Source organism: Plecotus auritus, assembly GCF_963455305.1.
Source record: "Plecotus auritus genome assembly, chromosome: X".
Classification (NCBI taxonomy): domain Eukaryota; kingdom Metazoa; phylum Chordata; class Mammalia; order Chiroptera; family Vespertilionidae; genus Plecotus; species Plecotus auritus.
In genome coordinates, this window is record NC_137784.1 from 10,504,520 (window position 1) to 10,522,412 (window position 17,893).

Below are 17,893 nucleotides of genomic sequence, written 5' to 3' on the forward strand. Positions count from 1 at the left end.
TTGTTTGGAATTAAGAAATAAAAATTCCATTAGTACAAATTCTCCAATAATATTGTAATTATTCATCATGTGATATCTCATACAGATTTTTCAAAGTGAGTTCTAGAAACTGTTGTCACTGTGATGCTAAGCAAAACTCAAACTGCTTCATTATATAGCTCAACAAGATTTAACAGGCCATCCTGCCCCATATTTAATAATCAGGATAAATGATGAGACAATCAAATTCCAAAGCACTTTTGTTATCATGGCTTCCTGAGGCAAAGCTCAATCTGAAAAATCCATGGTACATGTCTGTGCCAGAGGAGTTTACGTTTACCTCCTTCCTCAGTGTTCTAGATGGCATAGGAATGCATATACTGTCAATAATGTGGTTATGGAGAGAGAAACTCATAGGTATCATGGTCTTCCCCCTGTATTTACTAAAGCAAACAGACACATTGTGTAAAGATTTGGAATTCTAGCTTTATTTACAGTTGATCCACTTAAGTACGGAACTGGGGGCGGCCTTGTATTTTTATTATATAGTGATAAGACACTGGTGCTAAACCAAAAAGTGTCCATTTCAGTCAGTAGAAGAAAGTAGACAGTTACTAGGTGTACCAGTTAATAATGCGGATTTTTTTCAATAGATGGAGTTACACATATGTTGATATACTGGTACATGATGATTTAAAAAACAAATCTCTAGGCTGTTGTTTCCTCCCAACATGTGTGTATTTTGGGGGTGGGAATAGTAGGTACAGGGGAAAAATACAAAGATGCATTTAATGAAGAGATGGGTCAGGATATGTTAGCTGAACTAATTTGGGTTAACATCTTGGCTCTGGATCTACTATGTATAGATATCAGTTTCAGAGAGCCCAGAAAGAGACCAGTAAATAGTAGTAGCTAAAGGTTTAAGTCCTTAAGGCATCATTTCTATGTGAGGGTTATTCTTTGATGTTATTTTTATCTCCTCTTGCTTTTTATTTTCCTTCTTTTATTGTTAATTTTGGCAGTTCAAGCTGTTGTGGAGAGATGCATTCAGAAGTAAAGCTTAATGTACTGCAGCATAATTTAAATAAGAGCTGAATAAGGGCTCCCTTATATTTGTTTACAGCTTAATTCAAATTCTTCCTTTACTTCAATAAATATCACTGTGTTCCAAGCAAATGAAAATGTGTTTGCAATTTCAAAAGGCTAATGAGATTTATTTGTGGGTTGCAGGAGTTGGTTTTGACAGAGAAGCTAGTATACGCTGCTCTCTTGTTCATTCACAATCTGTACTACAGCGGAGACGAAAACTGAGGAGGAGGAAAACCATCTCTGGTATCCCCAGAAGAGTCCAACAAGAAATAGGTGTGGTATAAAACTATTAATGGTTAACATTCTGTTGGGTGCAGAAACCACCTAACTTTTAATCAGATTCCTTTGAAAAAGTCAACCCTGTAACTTGTAGAGGTTTTGAAAAGATATATATTTGTCCTTTGTTCAGCAAGTCAGGTGGTATGGCATTTTAAGTCTCTATTTTTGACTGAGAAGGTTTGACCTTATAGATTTAGGCATATATATGCAGGTCTTATGGTTGAAATTATATTTCAGTGAGTTTTGCTACTTTTTAAATCTTTATTAAGGTAGAAATCTACACTAATAAAAGAGAAACATGCAAATTGACCATACCTCTGCTATGCCCATAAGCCACGCCCACAAGCCAATCAGGAGCGAGTATGCAAATTAACCAAACCAAGATGGCTGTGGCCACGGAATGAGCAGGAGGCTTGGGTTTCCCTGGCGATGGAAGGAAGCCAAGCTTCCTGGCTGGCCTTGGCCTCTGCTCAAGGCTACAAAGTTTCAATTATAGAAGATAAATAAATCCCAGATACCAGGGCCTCCACTTGGGTCACCGGGGGCGTGGCTGGCCTGCAAACCACCACAGGCCCCTCACCCAGGCCGCCCCACACCCCAAGGGAACCCCCACCCTGATCCGATACACCCTTCAGGGCAAACCAGCCAGCCCCCACCCATGCACCAGGACTCTATCTTATCTAATAAAAGAGTAATATGCAAATTGACTATCACTCCAACACACAATATGACTGCCCCCATGTGGACACAAGGTGGCCACCACAAGATGGCCAGCAGGGGAGGGCAGTTGGGAGGGACCAGGCCTGCAAGGGAGGGCAGTTGTGGGTGATCAGGCCAGCAGGGGAAGGCTGTTAGAGGTGACCAGACTGGCAGAGGAGGGAAGTTGGGGGTGACCGGGCCTGCAGGGAAGGGCAGTTGGGGGGGACCCAGGCCTGCAGGGAAGGGCAGTTGGGGGCACCCAGGCCTGCAGGGGAGAGCAGTTGTGGGGACCAGTCCCATAGGGGAGGGCAGTTGGGAGGTATCAGGCCTGCAGGGGAGAACAGTTAGGAGTGACCAGGCCTGCAGGGGAGGGCAGTTAGGGGTGACCAGGCCGGCAGGGGAGGGCAGTTAGGGGCAATCAGGCTGGCAGGGGAGCAGTTAGGCATCAATCAGGCTGGCAGGGGAGTGGTTAGAGGGTGATCAGGCTGGCAGGCAGAAGCGGTTATGGGCAATCAGGAAGGCAGGCAGGCAAGCAGTTGGGATCCAGCAGTCCCGGATTGTGAGAGGGGTCCCATATTGGAGAGGGTGCAGGCTGGGCGGAGGGACACCCCTCCTGTGCACGAATTTCGTGCACCAGACCTCTAGTTATAAATAAAGTAACAAAGTTCAATGAAGATTCATTTTAAAAAGTATACCTTTATTTCAAGAGATACTTTTATAACATTAATAATTAAAAAGGTAAATTTCAAGGATACTCAATTAAATATTGAATAATGATAACATGATATTCTTGATGACATTTTTCCTATTGTTTTCTGTTCAATGTGTTTAGGATATTTCTTCATATGTTTATTATTAGAGGCCTGGTGCACATATTTGTGCACCGGTGGGGTCCCTCGGCCTGGCCTGCGGACATCCCCTGAGGGGTTCCAGATTGTGAGAGGGCACAGGCCAGACTGAGGGACCCTACCGGTACATAATCAGGGCCTGGGAGGGACTGCAGGAGGGCTCCAGGGCATGTCCAGCCCGTCTCTCCCAGTCCCAATTGGCCGGATCCCGGCAGCAAGCTACCCTACCATTGGAGCATCTGCCTCCTGGTGGTCAGTGCACATCAAAGCGACTGGTTGAACAAACGGTTGGACACTTAGCATATTAGGCTTTTATTACAGAGGCTTATTATATCATCTCTTATAAATAAGACTTTTATTTCTTCTAGTGAATTCTATTATTTTTATTTCATTATGTTTATTTTACAAAATAAAAAAATGAATAGTGGCCAAGAAGATAAAAGGACTTTAGTTTGAAAAAACAGTAGTCACTTATTGGGACAAAGTAATTTGATATTGAAGAAAGAGAATTAACAAAAGATCTAAAAGTATATCTTATCTTAGAAAAATATATACTATATACATTATATAGTATGTCTATGTCTATATCTATATCTATGTCATCTATATCTCTCTAGTCATCTACATCTATATCTAAAGATATAGACCCTTCCTTTGGCAGAGACAGAAGGAGATTCCCCAAAGCATTTTAACTTTCTATTTTTATTTTAATCCTCACCCAAGGATATGCTTTACTGATTTTAGAGAGAGGGGGAGGGAGAAAGAAAAAAATATCCATGTATGAGAGAAACATCAATGGTTGCCTCCCATATTCCCCCTCACTGGGAATTGAACCCACAATTTAAGTAAGTGCCCTGAGCGGCAATTGAACCAGCAACTTTTCAGTGCATGAGATGATGCTCCAACCAACTGATCCATACTGGCCAGGCCTCCTAATTTTTTATGCTGATTTTTTTCTGAAGGAAAAAGCTCCAACATACACATGCCAGCACCCACATTTGTGGGTGTCTTTCAGAATGTCTTTTACTATGCTGTTGTATAAAATATCTCACTAGCTTTCCATGTGCCCTAGATTCTGATGAATCGCCCGTGGCCAGAGAAAGGAATGTGATTGTGCACACAAATCCAGACCCTTCCAACACTGTCAACAGGAGGTCTGGAACCAGGGACTCTGAGTGCCAAACTGAGGACATTTTGATTGCTGCTCCATCCAGAAGGAGAATCAGAGCTCAAAGGGGTCAAAGTATTGCAGCTTCTCTTTCACATTCGGCTGGCAACATTTCTGCATTGGCAGACAAAGGTGATGCCATGTTTACAACTGCAGTGAGTAGCCGCACAAGATCTCGGAGCCTTCCCCGAGAGGGCAATAGAGGCGGAGATGGTGATCCCAAAGTTGGTCTTAAACCCTCAGCATATGAAGAGGGAGAGCCTTTCGTGGGTGACCAAGAAAGAATCCCTAATGATTGCAGTGAGGCCCCCAGCAGCCCAAGTGCCCAGGAACACCAGCCTGCTTTGGATCTGGCCTGTTCTCAACATCTTCACAGCCCCCAGCACAAGTTAAGTGAGAGAGGGAGGTCACGTCTGTCCCGAATGGCTGCTGACTCTGGAAGTTGTGACATCTCCTCCAACTCAGACACCTTTGGGAGCCCCATCCACTGCATCTCCACGGCTGGTGTCCTCCTCAGCAGCCACATGGACCAGAAAGACGACCACCAGTCATCCAGTGGCAACTGGAGTGGGAGCAGCTCTACATGCCCCTCACAGACCTCAGAGACAATCCCTCCTGCAGCTTCTCCTCCCCTCACTGGCTCTTCACACTGTGATTCAGAGTTGTCACTAAACACAGCTCCTCATGCTAATGAGGATGCCAGTGTCTTCGTGACAGAGCAGTACAATGACCACTTGGATAAAGTGAGAGGCCATCGGGCAAACTCCTTTACCTCCACTGTGGCAGATCTCCTGGATGATCCCAATAACAGCAACACAAGTGACAGTGAGTGGAATTACCTGCACCACCATCATGATGCCTCCTGCCACCATGATTTTAGTCCTGAGCGCCCCAAGGCAGACAGCTTGGGCTGTCCAAGCTTCACAAGCATGGCCACATATGACAGCTTCCTGGAAAAGTCTCCATCAGACAAAGCTGACACTAGCTCTCACTTTTCAGTGGACACAGAAGGATACTACACCTCCATGCACTTTGACTGTGGTCTCAAAGGTAGTAAGAATTATGTCTGCCACTATGCAGCCCTGAGCCCAGATAATGGCCAGGGCATTGGAGGTCCTCCTACTCTTCCAGACTGTGCCTGGCAGGACTACTTAGATCACAGGAGGCAGGGGAGACCAAGCATCTCTTTCAGGAAACCAAAGGCAAAGCCAACCCCACCTAAAAGGAGCTCATCATTGAGGAAATCCGATGGAAATGCAGACATTTCTGAGAAGAAAGAACCAAAGATTAGCAGTGGCCAGCTCCTGCCTCACAGTTCCAGGGAAATGAAGTTGCCTCTTGATTTCTCCAACACGCCTTCTCAAATGGAAAATACCAATATTTCCACCAAGCAGGAACCTTCCTGGATTAACCAGGATGAACATGTTAGTAAAGAACCTCAGTTAGACACTTCAGATATTCCACCATTCAAAGATGAAGGTGCTGAATCAACTCACTATGCAGACCTCTGGCTTCTAAATGACTTGAAAACAAATGATCCCTACAGATCTTTATCTAATTCAAGCACTGCTACGGGTACCACAGTTATTGAATGCATTAAATCTCCAGAGAGCTCTGAATCCCAAACATCCCAGTCAGAATCAAGAGCCACCACTCCATCCCTTCCTTCTGTTGACAATGAGTTTAAACTGGCTTCACCAGAAAAGCTGGCTGGCTTGGCATCTCCATCAAGTGGCTACTCAAGCCAGTCTGAAACACCAACATCCTCTTTCCCTACAGCTTTCTTTTCTGGTCCATTGTCTCCTGGAGGTAGCAAAAGAAAACCGAAAGTCCCAGAAAGGAAATCCTCACTACAGCAACCTTCTTTAAAAGATGGAGCTCTATCATTAAGTAAAGACCTTGAACTTCCAATTATACCTCCTACCCATCTTGACCTAAGTGCTCTTCATGTCTTGAATAAACCATTTCACCACCGTAACCCATTGCATGTTTTTAGTCATAATAAGCAGAATACAGTAGAGGAAACACTGAGGTCGAATCCTCCACCGTCCCTTGCAATTACACCAACAGTCCTGAGATCTGTTAACCTTAGGTCCATCAGTAAGTCTGAAGAAATTAAGCAAAAAGAAGGCAATAATATGGAACACCCCTACTTAGAGCAAAGCACTCTCACAATGACTGCCCTATCTCCAGGTAAGATTAGGCCACATGTAGCTAAGAAATCAATATCACGTCAGTACTCCACTGAAGACACCATATTGTCCTTTTTAGACTCATCTGCAGTTGAGATGGGATCAGATAAACTACAGTTAGGGAAAAAACGTGCTTTTGATGTAAAGAATCATTGTGATCCAGAAAAAGTAACCTCAGCTGGTAGCAATCTTCTAGATTCAAGTGCCACAAAAGACCAAATACATATGGAGAGTGAGCCTATTCCAGAAAACACACCAAGTAAAAACTGTGACTTTCCCAAAGAAGGATTTCAAAGGGTCTCTGCTGCCTGCTCAAATGACTTGGATGGTAAAATACTACAATATGGAGCTGGTCCAGATGGAATCCTTGCACAGGTCCTGAAGGCATCCTCTGTAGAGCAAGAGGAAGTTGTACATCCTGAATCCATGGATGTACTCACATCTCAATCAAATTCACCAACTAGAGCCACAGACATAAGCAATCAACTTAAGAATCAACTTGGGATGAGCCGCTACCATGACAAAGTGCCTGGGAATATCAGCTATGAAGCAGAGCTATCAACTGTAAATTCATGCCCTGAAAAATGTTCAGAGCAGGAAAATATTGCTTCAGGTATTTCAGCCAAAAGTGCCTCTGATAACAGCGTAGCAGAGGAGACCCAAGGAAGTATGGATGAGGTTTCATTGAAAGGTCAGTTTGTCCCTATGAAAAGGGGTCTCATGGTACTTCCTGAATTTTTTCTTTCTTACATTCCCCATAATGTGGTACAGCCCTGTGTGTTGGGATCCCTCCATTATTTCTTTTCCCTAATTAAGGCAATTGAGATAAAAGCTTTTACTATTGATGGATTAAGAAGTGACAGATATAGCTCTCATTTTTAAAATGTCAGTAAGGTTATTTGTTCCTTGAGTCAGTGAAGCACAGCAGTATGTGGTAACTTCCTCCTAAAGATGCTTTTGTTCTTCATTTAAGAATCGTCACCAAATGATGACTCCATGATTTCACCACTTAGTGAAGACTCTCAGACTGAAGTGGAAGGTGTGTTTGTATCTCCAAACAAACCTCGAACAACTGAGGATTTATTTGCAGTCATTCACAGGTGAGACAACAATATGAAAGGTTTTGCTTCTTATGATGCTTCTCATCAAATGCAAATAATGGGAAAGCCTTGTGTAGTTGTAGTACATTTAACAACAACAAAACTCCCCCCCCCCCACAAAATCCAGCAAAGAAATATTTTCCCAAATCAAATTGATATACTTGTATTTAAGTTGGGAAATATGAGTCTTTATATATAGTTAGACTGACCTCAATTGAGAGACTTCAGTAAGAACTGCTGAGGAAAGGTGTTTTTTTGTTTTTGTTTTTGTTTTTCCCCTAGGAAAGACATTCTGGAACAAGTTTTTATTTGAAAACTATTTGTGGTTAAGTAACTTAGAGTGAAAGCTCAAACTCTGGTGCAATCTCTGGTTTTAAGTAATATCTTTTCTAAAAAAACATGCTCAAAGCTGTAATCCTATATAAACAAATAAATGTAAGTTGATTCACTAAACAGAGCCCCAAATTTGAGATGACAGAGTATTAAAACCTACCCATATTATAGCTCAGAACAACTAACCACTGCCCCCTTTTTCCCTCGCTTCCTAAAACTTGAAGAATTTCTTTAATAACATTGGCCTTCTCTAAAATGAATGCTCCATATCCCCTGAACAGGGGATGTCCTCTAGGCTGCTTTTTAGGACAGTGTTGTGTCCATGCTGCCCTTTCACATTCTCTCATCCTTCCCCTGCATCCTTGTGGTCAGTGCCCATAGGCAAGAATACTTACAACCTGTGACTGAAGAACAGAACAGGAACTAACCCTTGGAAACTGAACCGATATCAGACTGAGCTACCCAATCATAGTGTGCCTACTCCTTTCATAACTAGACACTGGCATACACAAGATAACAACCACAGAGGTTTCAGTGAACCCAAATAAGGCTGGTCTCTAATTGCAAAGCTGACATTTTCTCTACCCTATGGATTTTTAGAATACTTATCAATGAGCTGAGTCATGCTGAAGATTCATTGAAAGTATACTGGTTTACTTATCAAGATAAATAATATGATGATGGGTACCTAGGTTTGTTAGACTTACTAAGTTTTTAAATTTAGATTTGCATTTGTTTAGTATGTATGCATGTATGTATGTATGTGAAGCACAGTGACAAGAACAATTTTGTTGTTTTTTTTTTTAAGGGAAAGTATTTTTTTGAATCTTTCCTTGTTCTTCTTGCAAATGCAACACAATTCAAACTTGAAAGAAATATTTAACACAGAAAATAGAAATCCAGTCATTCTAAGATAACTGCCATTAAATTTGGAGTCTATTCCTTTATATTTTTCCCATGTATAATAAATGTATATTATAATCTAACCTGTGTATTTTATATTTTTTCTTTCTCTTAAAATATATTTTTATTTATTTCAGAGAGGAAGGGAGATGGAGAGAGAGATATAAGCATCAATGATGAAAGAGAATCATTGATTGTCTGTCTCCTGCACACCCCTCACTGGGGATCAAGCCCGCAACCCAGGCATGTGCCCTGACCGGGAATCAAATCTTGACCTCCTGGTTCATAGGTTGACATTCAACCACAGAGCCACAACGGCCAGGCTATTTTTTTGTCAATTACAATTAACATTCAATATTATATTAGTTTCAGGAGTGCAGCATAGTGGTTAGACATTTACGTAACTTATGAAGTGATCCTCTGATAAGTCTAGTACCCACCTAGCACCATACAGAGTTATTACAGTACTAGAGGCCCAGTGCACGAAATTCGTGCATGGGGGTGTGTTTCCCTCAGCCCAGCCTGCACCCTCTCCAATCTGGGACCCCTCGAGTGATGTCCAACTGGCCGTTTAGGCCCGATCCTGGTGGGATCGGGCCTAAACGGGCAGTCGGACATCCCTCTCACAATCCAGGACTGCTGGATCCCAACTGCTTGCCTGCCTGCCTTCCTGATTGCCCCTAACCGCTTCTGCCTGCCAGCCTGATCACCCCCTAACCACTCCCCTGCCAGCCTGATTGATGCCTAACTGCTCCCCTGCCAGCCTGTTTTCCCCTAACTGCCCTCCCCTGCAGGCCTGGTCACCCCTAACTGCTCTCCCCTGCAGGCCTGGTCACCCCTAACTGCCCTCCCCTGCAGGCCTGGTCACCCCTAACTGCCCTCCCCTGCAGGCCCGGTCACCCCTAACTGCCCTCCCCTGCAGGTTTTGTCCCCCCCAACTGCTCTCCCCTGCAGGCCTGGGTCCCCCCCAACTGTCCTCCCCTGCAGGCCTGGTCACCCCTAACTGCCCTCCCCTGCAGGCCTGGTCACCCCTAACTGCCCTCCCCTGCAGGCCTGGTCACCCCTAACTGCCCTCCCTTGCTGGCATGGTCGCCTACAACTGCCCTCCCTTGCAGGCCTGGTCCCTCCCAACTGCCCTCTCCTGCTGGCCATCTTGGGGCGGCCATCTTGTGTCCACTTGGGGGCAGGATCTTTGACCACATGGGGGCAGCCATCTTGTGTGTTGGAGTGATGGTCAATCTGCATATTACTCTTTTATTAGATAGGATAGAGGCCTGGTGCACGGGTGGGGGCCAGTTGGTTTGTCCTGAAGGGTGTCCCGGATCAGGGTGGGGGTTCCCTTGGGGCGTGGGGCGGCCTGGGCGAGGGGCCTGTGGTGGTTTGCAGGCTGGCCACGCCCCCTGGCGATCCAAGCAGAGGCCCTGGTATCTGGGGTATATTTATCTTCTACAATTGAAACTTTGTATCCTGGAGTGGAGCCAAGCCTTCTGCTTGCTCCGTGGCAGCAGCCATTTCTATTGGGATTTATGTATCTTCTATCATTGAAACTTTGTAGCCTTAAGCAGAGGCCTGGGCCGGCCAGGGTGTGCGGAAAGCTTGGCTTCCTCCATCGCCGTGGGCAACCCTAGCCTCCTGCTCTTTCCAGCTCCGTGGCTGCCGCCATTTCTGTTTATATTTATTTATCTTCTATCATTGAAACTTTGTATCCTTTGAGTGGAGGCCTAGGTCGGCAAGGGCAGGCGGAAAGCTTGGCTTCCTCCATCGCCGGGGAAACCCATGCCTCCCTCCTGCTCTCTGTGGCCATAGCCATCTTGGTTGGGTTTATTTGCATATTCGCTCCTGATTGGATTGTGGGCGTGGTTTGTGGGCGTGGCTCGTGGGTGTAGCGGAATGATGGTTAATTTGCATATTACTCTTTTATTAGATAGGATTATTGGCTGTATTCCCTATGTTGTAATTTACATTCCCATGACTATTTTCTAACTGTGAGTCTGTACTTCTTAATCCTTTCACCTTTTTCATTCACCTCCCCAATCTCCCTTACATCTGGAAATGATCAGTTTGTTTTCTGTATCTGTGTCTCTTTCTGTTTTGTTTGTTCATTTATTTTGTTCTTTAGATTCCACATATAAGGGAATTCATATGACATTTGTCTTTCTGTGTCTGACTAATATCACTTAGAATAATATCCTATAGGTCTATCCATGTTGTTGCAAATGATAATGTTTCATTCTTTTTTATGGCTGAGTAATTTTCTATTGCATATATGTACCACAGCTTTTTTATACACTTGTCTACTGATGGGCATTTGGGTTACTTCCATATCTTGGCTATTGTAAATAACATTGCAATGAACATAGGGATATGTATATCTTTTCAAATTCATGCTTTGGATTTCTTCAGATAAATATCCAGAAGTGGAATTGCTGGGTCATAAGGTAGTTCTATTTTTAATTCTCTGAGGAACCTCCACACTGTTTTCCATAGTGGCTGCACGAATCCCAAAATTCCAATTTGCAGTACATGAGGGTTCCCTTTTTTCTGCATCCTAACTAACACTTGTTTATTGATTTACTGATGGTGGTCATTCTGACAGGTATGAGGCAATATCTCATTATGGTTTTAATTTGCATTTCTCTGATGATTAGGGACGTTGAACATCTTTTCATAAGTCTATTGGCCATCTTTATGTCCTCCTTGGATGAATGTATATTCAAGTCCTCTGCCCATTTTTTAAAAATTGGATTGTTTATTGTTTTGGTATTAAGTTGTATGAGTTCTTTGTAAATTTTGCATATTAACCCCTTATCAGATGTATCATTGGTGAATATCTTCTCCCATTCTGTAGGGTGTCTGTTTTGTTGATGGTTTCCTTTGAAGAGCAATGTCAGGGAGTTTGCTGTTTATGTTTTCTTTTAGGAGTTTAAATGGTTTGGGGTCTCATATTTTAAATCTTTAATCCATTTTGAGTTTATTATTGTATATGGTGTAAGAAGGTAGTCTAGTTTCATTTTTTGCATGTATCTGTCCAGTTTTCCCAACACCATTTATTGAAAAGACTGCCTTTACCCCATTGTTTGGTCTTGTCTCCTCTGTCATAGATTAATTGACCATTTAGGTGGGGTTTGTTTCTGGGCTCTCTATTATGTTCCATTGCTCTATGTTTCTGTTTATGCTAGTACCATGCTGTTTTGATTACTATAGAGTTGTAGAATAGCTTGCTATTAGATAGTGTGATACCTCCAACTTAGTTCTTCTTTTTCAAGATTGCTGTTTCTATTTGGGGGTCTTTTGTGATTCCATACAAAATTTTAGATTATTTGTTCTAGTTCTGTGAAAAATGCCACTGGTATTTTGATAGGGATTGCATTGGACCTATAGATTGCTTTGGGTAGTATGGACAACTTTTGTTGTTGTTAATCCTCACCTGAGGATATTTTTCCCATTGATTTTTTTTAGAGGGTGTGGAGGAAGGGGAGAGAGAGAGAGAGAGAGAGAGAGAGAGAGAGAGAGAGAGAGAGAGAGAGAGGTGAGAGAGACACATCAATTGGTTGCCTCCCACACGCACCCTGACCTGGGCTGGCGATGGAACCTGCAACCCACATACTTGCCCTTAACCGGGAATCAAACTGGTGACCCTTCTGTGCACGGGGCCAATGCTCTAACCACTTAGAAACACTGGCCAGGGTAAGCACATTTTTAAAAAAAATATTTTTTATTGATTTCAGAGAGGACATGAGAGGGAGAGAGAGAAAGAAACATCAATGATGAGAGAGAATCATTTATTGGCTGCCTCCTGCACTCCCCACACGGGGATTGAAACTGCAACCTGGGCATGTGTCCTGACTGGGAATGGAACCATGACATCCTGGTTGATAGGTTAACACTCAACCACTGAACCAATGCTGGCTGGGTGAGGACATTTTAAATAAGTTAATTCTTCCTATCTATTAGCACGGTATATGCACCCATTTATTTGTATCTTCTTAAGAATGATTTTGTTTTCTTGATAACTTACAGTGTACAAAGCTTTAAGAGATCCAAATGTGGTCTAGGTTTTCAGCTACTCATAGAAAGTTGGTTTACTGATTAATACATTGTTCATGTTCCCAAGCAGCTATGTATAATGTTATTTGCAGCCCAAAATGGATGAACTTATTTAAAAAGTCATATAAGAATTTTTTAATTTAAAAAGCAGATTAAATAGTATAATTTACACAAGACCTCCCTGACACACACACAGACACACATATCCATCACCCAAGCCTGTAAACCAGCAACCTATAGCTAATCCTGTCTCATCCACAGTTCCATCTACTTTGCTCTTCTAGTATTCATTGGAATATCAAACATCAAAGCATTTTATCCATATTGGAGAGAGAGATTTAATAAAAGAAAGCCACACTTCTTCACTGTCTACATTCTAACCAGGAGTCAGACAGCAGTATTTTCTTATACTAAAACATCCCAATAAGTCCTCCTCTGGGACCTCTAGCCTCCACATTAGTCATTATTTGAAATGGTCATTTCCAAAATCTAATTTGTGTCCAATGGTTATCAGATAATTTCCCTCCGGCTGTAAGTGCTACAAGGGTAAGGACTGTATTCTAAGCCTCATCTCCACAGCCCTAATAAGTAGTATCCGATCAGATAGGGTGCACCAAAATGCTCTTTAAAGAGATGTGTGAACGTGACTTAATACTTTCTGTTTCATAAAAATGTAACTGGACTGAGATTCTTCCTTTTCTTAAAAGGTCTAAAAGGAAAGTACTTGGAAGAAAAGATTCTGGGGACATGTCTGTTCGAAGCAAATCAAGAGCTTCCCTTGGCAGCAGTAGCAGTAGCAGCACTGGTTCCGTCACTTCACCCAACAGCAATGTGACCACCCCCAACAGCCAGAGGTCTCCTGGCCTTATCTACCGAAATGCTAAAAAGTCCAACACATCCAATGAAGAGTTTAAGCTGTTACTCCTCAAGAAAGGCAGTCGTTCGGATTCCAGTTATCGCATGTCTGCTACTGAGATTCTGAAGAGTCCCATCCTGCCTAAACCTCCTGGGGAGCTCACAGCTGAATCTCCCCAAAGCACCCATGAGGCCCATCAGGGGGCACTTGGGGCCGAGGCATTGTCTCCACTCTCTCCATGCTCCCCACGAGTTAATGCAGAAGGGTTTGCCTCGAAGAACTTTGCCACCTCAGCATCAGCAAGGGTTGGACGTTCTCGGGCCCCTCCTGTGGCCAGCAGCAGCCGCTACAGTGTCCGCTGCAGGCTGTACAATGCGCCCATGCAAGCCATCTCTGAGGGGGAGACAGAAAATTCCGATGGGAGCCCGCATGACGACCGATCCTCCCAGAGCTCAACATAGGTGGCCTGTGTCAGGCTGGCTATCAAAGGCCAAAACCCTTAGTCTATGAGTATGGGGGAACAGAACAGAAGGCTAGGGAGAAGTCAGCATGTCACGGGGTACCATCACTTACTACCAATGAATTCCTAAATATTTGCTGGGGAAACAGAAGGTGGTTTGGTCTTTCTTGATTATTTTCCATGTTTTAAGTAGCTGCACTGTCTTTCCTATTTTTCTTTACCTTAGTTTGATTTACCCAATGCCATTCCTTTTGATAACATAGAATTTTAAAATGTCTGCTTTTCATGAAACCTAGAAAAAATTTTCCCAGAGCTGCCTATTCAGAAAAGAAAACCCTCACTGTCATAATTCTTAAGAAGATGAAATTACTCTGGAGGTTTGGTATTTTTTTACATTAAAATGAACTAAAGTAAAATTTAGAAGAAAGAACTACACACATGTAAATACCATATTTTTGATAAAAATGTGTAAATAGATTTATCAATGACGAGTGGACATGTGGCCAATTATCTACTGCACACCAACTGTTTATAGAACACAACAGATAAAGTGTAATAATTGTATTCTGTGAATACCATTTTCATATTAATTACCATATTTAAATGTCCACCAATATGATTTCTGAGTGATAAACCTCATATATGAATTTTAAACTGGTGAAATAAAGGAAATCTTGAGGTCATATACTGAAATGTGATTAATTTAAAATAAGGAATTCAGACCTAACTATTTTTGTGACAAATTGCAGCACCAAAAAAGCTAATACTAATAATCACGTGGCTATGATTTGCCATATGGTAATTTGGACAGAATGAAAAGCATGCTTTTTTTTTAATCAATGAGAGAAATCATCATTCTCAATACAAAGCCCTGAACAACAGCATTTGACAGTGTCCTTTAAACTTTAATGTTTCAATAAATTGCTTTAAAGAGAATGAGCAGGGAAAACTAGTTAATTTTAGGTTATGTTTTTATTAGGCTCCCGGAGACATAAAAAGTCATAATCTAATGACTATAATTTTAAAACTCCTTAAACAGTCTAGAAATTAGCTTCAGGTTCTTTAACAAAAATAAAACATAAGCATGCTACAGAGTTGTTGATTTATCAGAAATACCTGCAATGAGTTTTCAGTGAAGCTTCTCTCTGTGCTGATGAGATTTGTGCTACCTAAAAATTAACAGAAATGACACTGTGAACAATATAGTTGGGAAATAGGTATGTGTATATGCATTATTTATATTCACTGTTAAGCTGGGAATGGGGGACAGCTCTGGTTCACAATGCTACATATACCTGAGTTTTTGTCTGATTTTACTATATCTGCTTGATGGCAAAGGGGGAGGGGTGGTGGGTGGGAAAGGAAATGTCAGAGCAAGTGCTCTGATAAAATGAAGGCAGGGAAACAAGCTGAATTACTTGAAATTACTTGAATTTTCTTGTCTTAAAATTGAAAAAAAAAATGTAGTTACAAGTTGAAATCTGCAAATAGTTTTTACACCTCTGATTTTAACAAGAACTGATGTTAATGTTTGAAATGTCAGAAATATAAGTAGTTATGTATTTAGAATATGTTTTGAATGGAAAAAGGTAGCAAGCAAGTGGAGAGAACTAAAGAGGGATATGGCCTATAAAAGAATAGAATGCAATTAGAATGATAGAATATACCAGAGTTATCAAGAAATTGATATGCGGCTGGCTTTAAGCTTATGCAAGTGGTATTTGGGAAAGTAGGATGTGTGAAAAAGAGGGTGTGGTTTTGATTTCATTCATGCAATATGAAGGGAGAAACCTGGTCTAAGAAGATGCTGTATTTTAAAATAAATACTTTCTAAGATGTTACAGATTGAGAATTAGAGAATCTGATAGCTGTTGGGTTTTTCTGTTTGGTTGTTTGTCTGGAAAAAAAGAACAAGTCTGGCTTCTACTATTTGTTTTCACCTATCAAATTGTGTTCCTTAATTTCTTGTCATCCTTGTATGTAAAATGGGTACAGGGGGTGGTGGGGTAGAGGAGGGAGAATGTGTGTGTTTGTGTGTGTGCATGTGCACGTGCGTGCACACGCACGCTCTTGGGCTGGGATAGATAAGCTACCTGGTAAAGGGTACATTTGAACATTTATGAAATGTTATACTTTTTATTAAAAGAAATATGTTTGCGGTTTGGAAAAAATATGTACCATCATTTCTCATTGGAACCCATGACTTAAGAAAACCAACATGGTTTGACACCACATGGGAACATGAATATTTTTTTCTCATGCTTTGAAAAGTACACTTGGCAAAATTTTAAAAAATAAAGTTTTGAGACAAATGTGGTAAGAAACAGTCATTTCCAGTCACAATAGGCTATCTTTTGTAATTTTCATAAAAGCAGTTCGTTTGCAGTATGGCTTTGTGTAGTTAGGGGGTTTTTAAGTGTAAGAAAAGGTATGTGGGCTTTAAAAGTGATTCTAAATCTTGAATAGAAAACATGAATTGGCTTTAATAAATGTCACCTTTTTATTATTGACATTAATTTAAATAATGGTACCATGTATATCTTAAAATACATATTGACTTGAATTGTGAGGCAATAAGATACCTTCTGTATGTAACGATCATAGAACTAACCCTTATAATATAGTTTTACTTATTTTGTTTACTCTAAAAATCTATAGTAGAGTTTCTCTATTTTATATTTCATAGATTTAAAAAAACCCAAATAAAGATGGATTTTAAATTCACTGTGGAAAATACTATTGAGTAACAAACTTAGGGGGAAAAAGCAAGGAATTCCTTAGTAATCTGGAATATTCCACATGGCTTTATGACATAGTATATAAGACCAAGATTTAGAGGCTGTCTTCAACATCACTGCCATCTTGAAGCAGGGTACACACATTAGGTATTTCAAAAAAAACATCAATCCAAGTTTTCTTCTGTTGTTTGCACTGATGCTAATTTTTTGTGCTTTTATGTTTATACAACATGTCTATGTTGTGTGGGGGAAATTTTTTCCTTACTTTTTGATTTTTTTTATATTTTGGCTAAGTAGAGGACATGGACTAGTTACAGCAAATAAAACACACTGTTTGCTCTTGCCAAAGGTCAGTGAGTGAGTACAGTTGCTGCAGTGGTGGCTGATTTAGAAAACTAGATCATGACAAAGATTTAAAACTATGATGCGTCACTATTTTGGTACTAGAACCAATTCATGCTGGCCGAAAAGACAATGGTTTATGGACTTGCATCCATTTTGTATTTTTGTAATATTTGTAAATATGAACTTTTTAAATTGTTGCAAAAAATTGTTTCTTTTGTAAGATGTTTTCAACGTTTACATTCAATTCAAGCCTTTGTATATTTTAGAGCTGTGCAACACTTTAAGTCTTGTATTTATTTTTAGTAAAAATGGTGACAGTTTCATTGTGAACCCCTTTAAAAAAATGTACCAGGAAAGTTTGATTACCTAGAAAGTGTGTATTGAAACTGCAAATAAACGTGACTGCAATTAAACCGGTTTTTCCTTCATCTATATTATAAAAGGCCTGTGGCCCTAATGCCTTAATGACCAAAGACCAGTGCAGTTGGGCAGGTCTGTGAGCGCTGCGAGGTGCACGCAGGTGGGTGATTTCGAGCATTGGCTTTCTAGTTGTTATATAATTGCGTTCTTGGGGTTTCACAAACACAAGCATTTTATAGAGAACTGGACATAAGGAGGGGAGACTACTATGGCAAAAATATGAGCAAAATGATAATAATAATAATAATAATAATAATAATAAATACTGTCTCTACAATGGGCTCTAATCTTGCTTTGTATTTGAGAGGAGAAAGAACACATTTCCAATGTTGGATATACTTTTCTGTAGCCCCTCTCTGGGCTAGGAAAAAATTTCTGGCTTTACTTCTGATAAGTACTCAGACTGTTCCACACTGTTCCTCCTTCCCAAGATGGAC

General features: G+C 41.2%; 1 protein-coding gene across 1 annotated transcript in view; it reads left to right on the forward strand.

Annotated features, from left to right (window-relative positions):
* NHS (NHS actin remodeling regulator) overlaps window positions 1–17,440 on the forward strand; it is a 360,638-nt gene extending 343,198 nt beyond the window's left edge. Inside the window, exons 5-8 of the mRNA XM_080653713.1 lie at window positions 1,210–1,341; window positions 3,967–6,945; window positions 7,228–7,354; window positions 13,345–17,440. Of these exons, the coding sequence (XP_080509839.1) occupies window positions 1,210–1,341; window positions 3,967–6,945; window positions 7,228–7,354; window positions 13,345–13,954 (3,848 nt within the window). The 3' untranslated portion in view covers window positions 13,955–17,440. The remainder of the gene's footprint in view (window positions 1–1,209; window positions 1,342–3,966; window positions 6,946–7,227; window positions 7,355–13,344) is intronic.
* The last annotated feature ends 453 nt before the right edge of the window (window positions 17,441–17,893 follow it).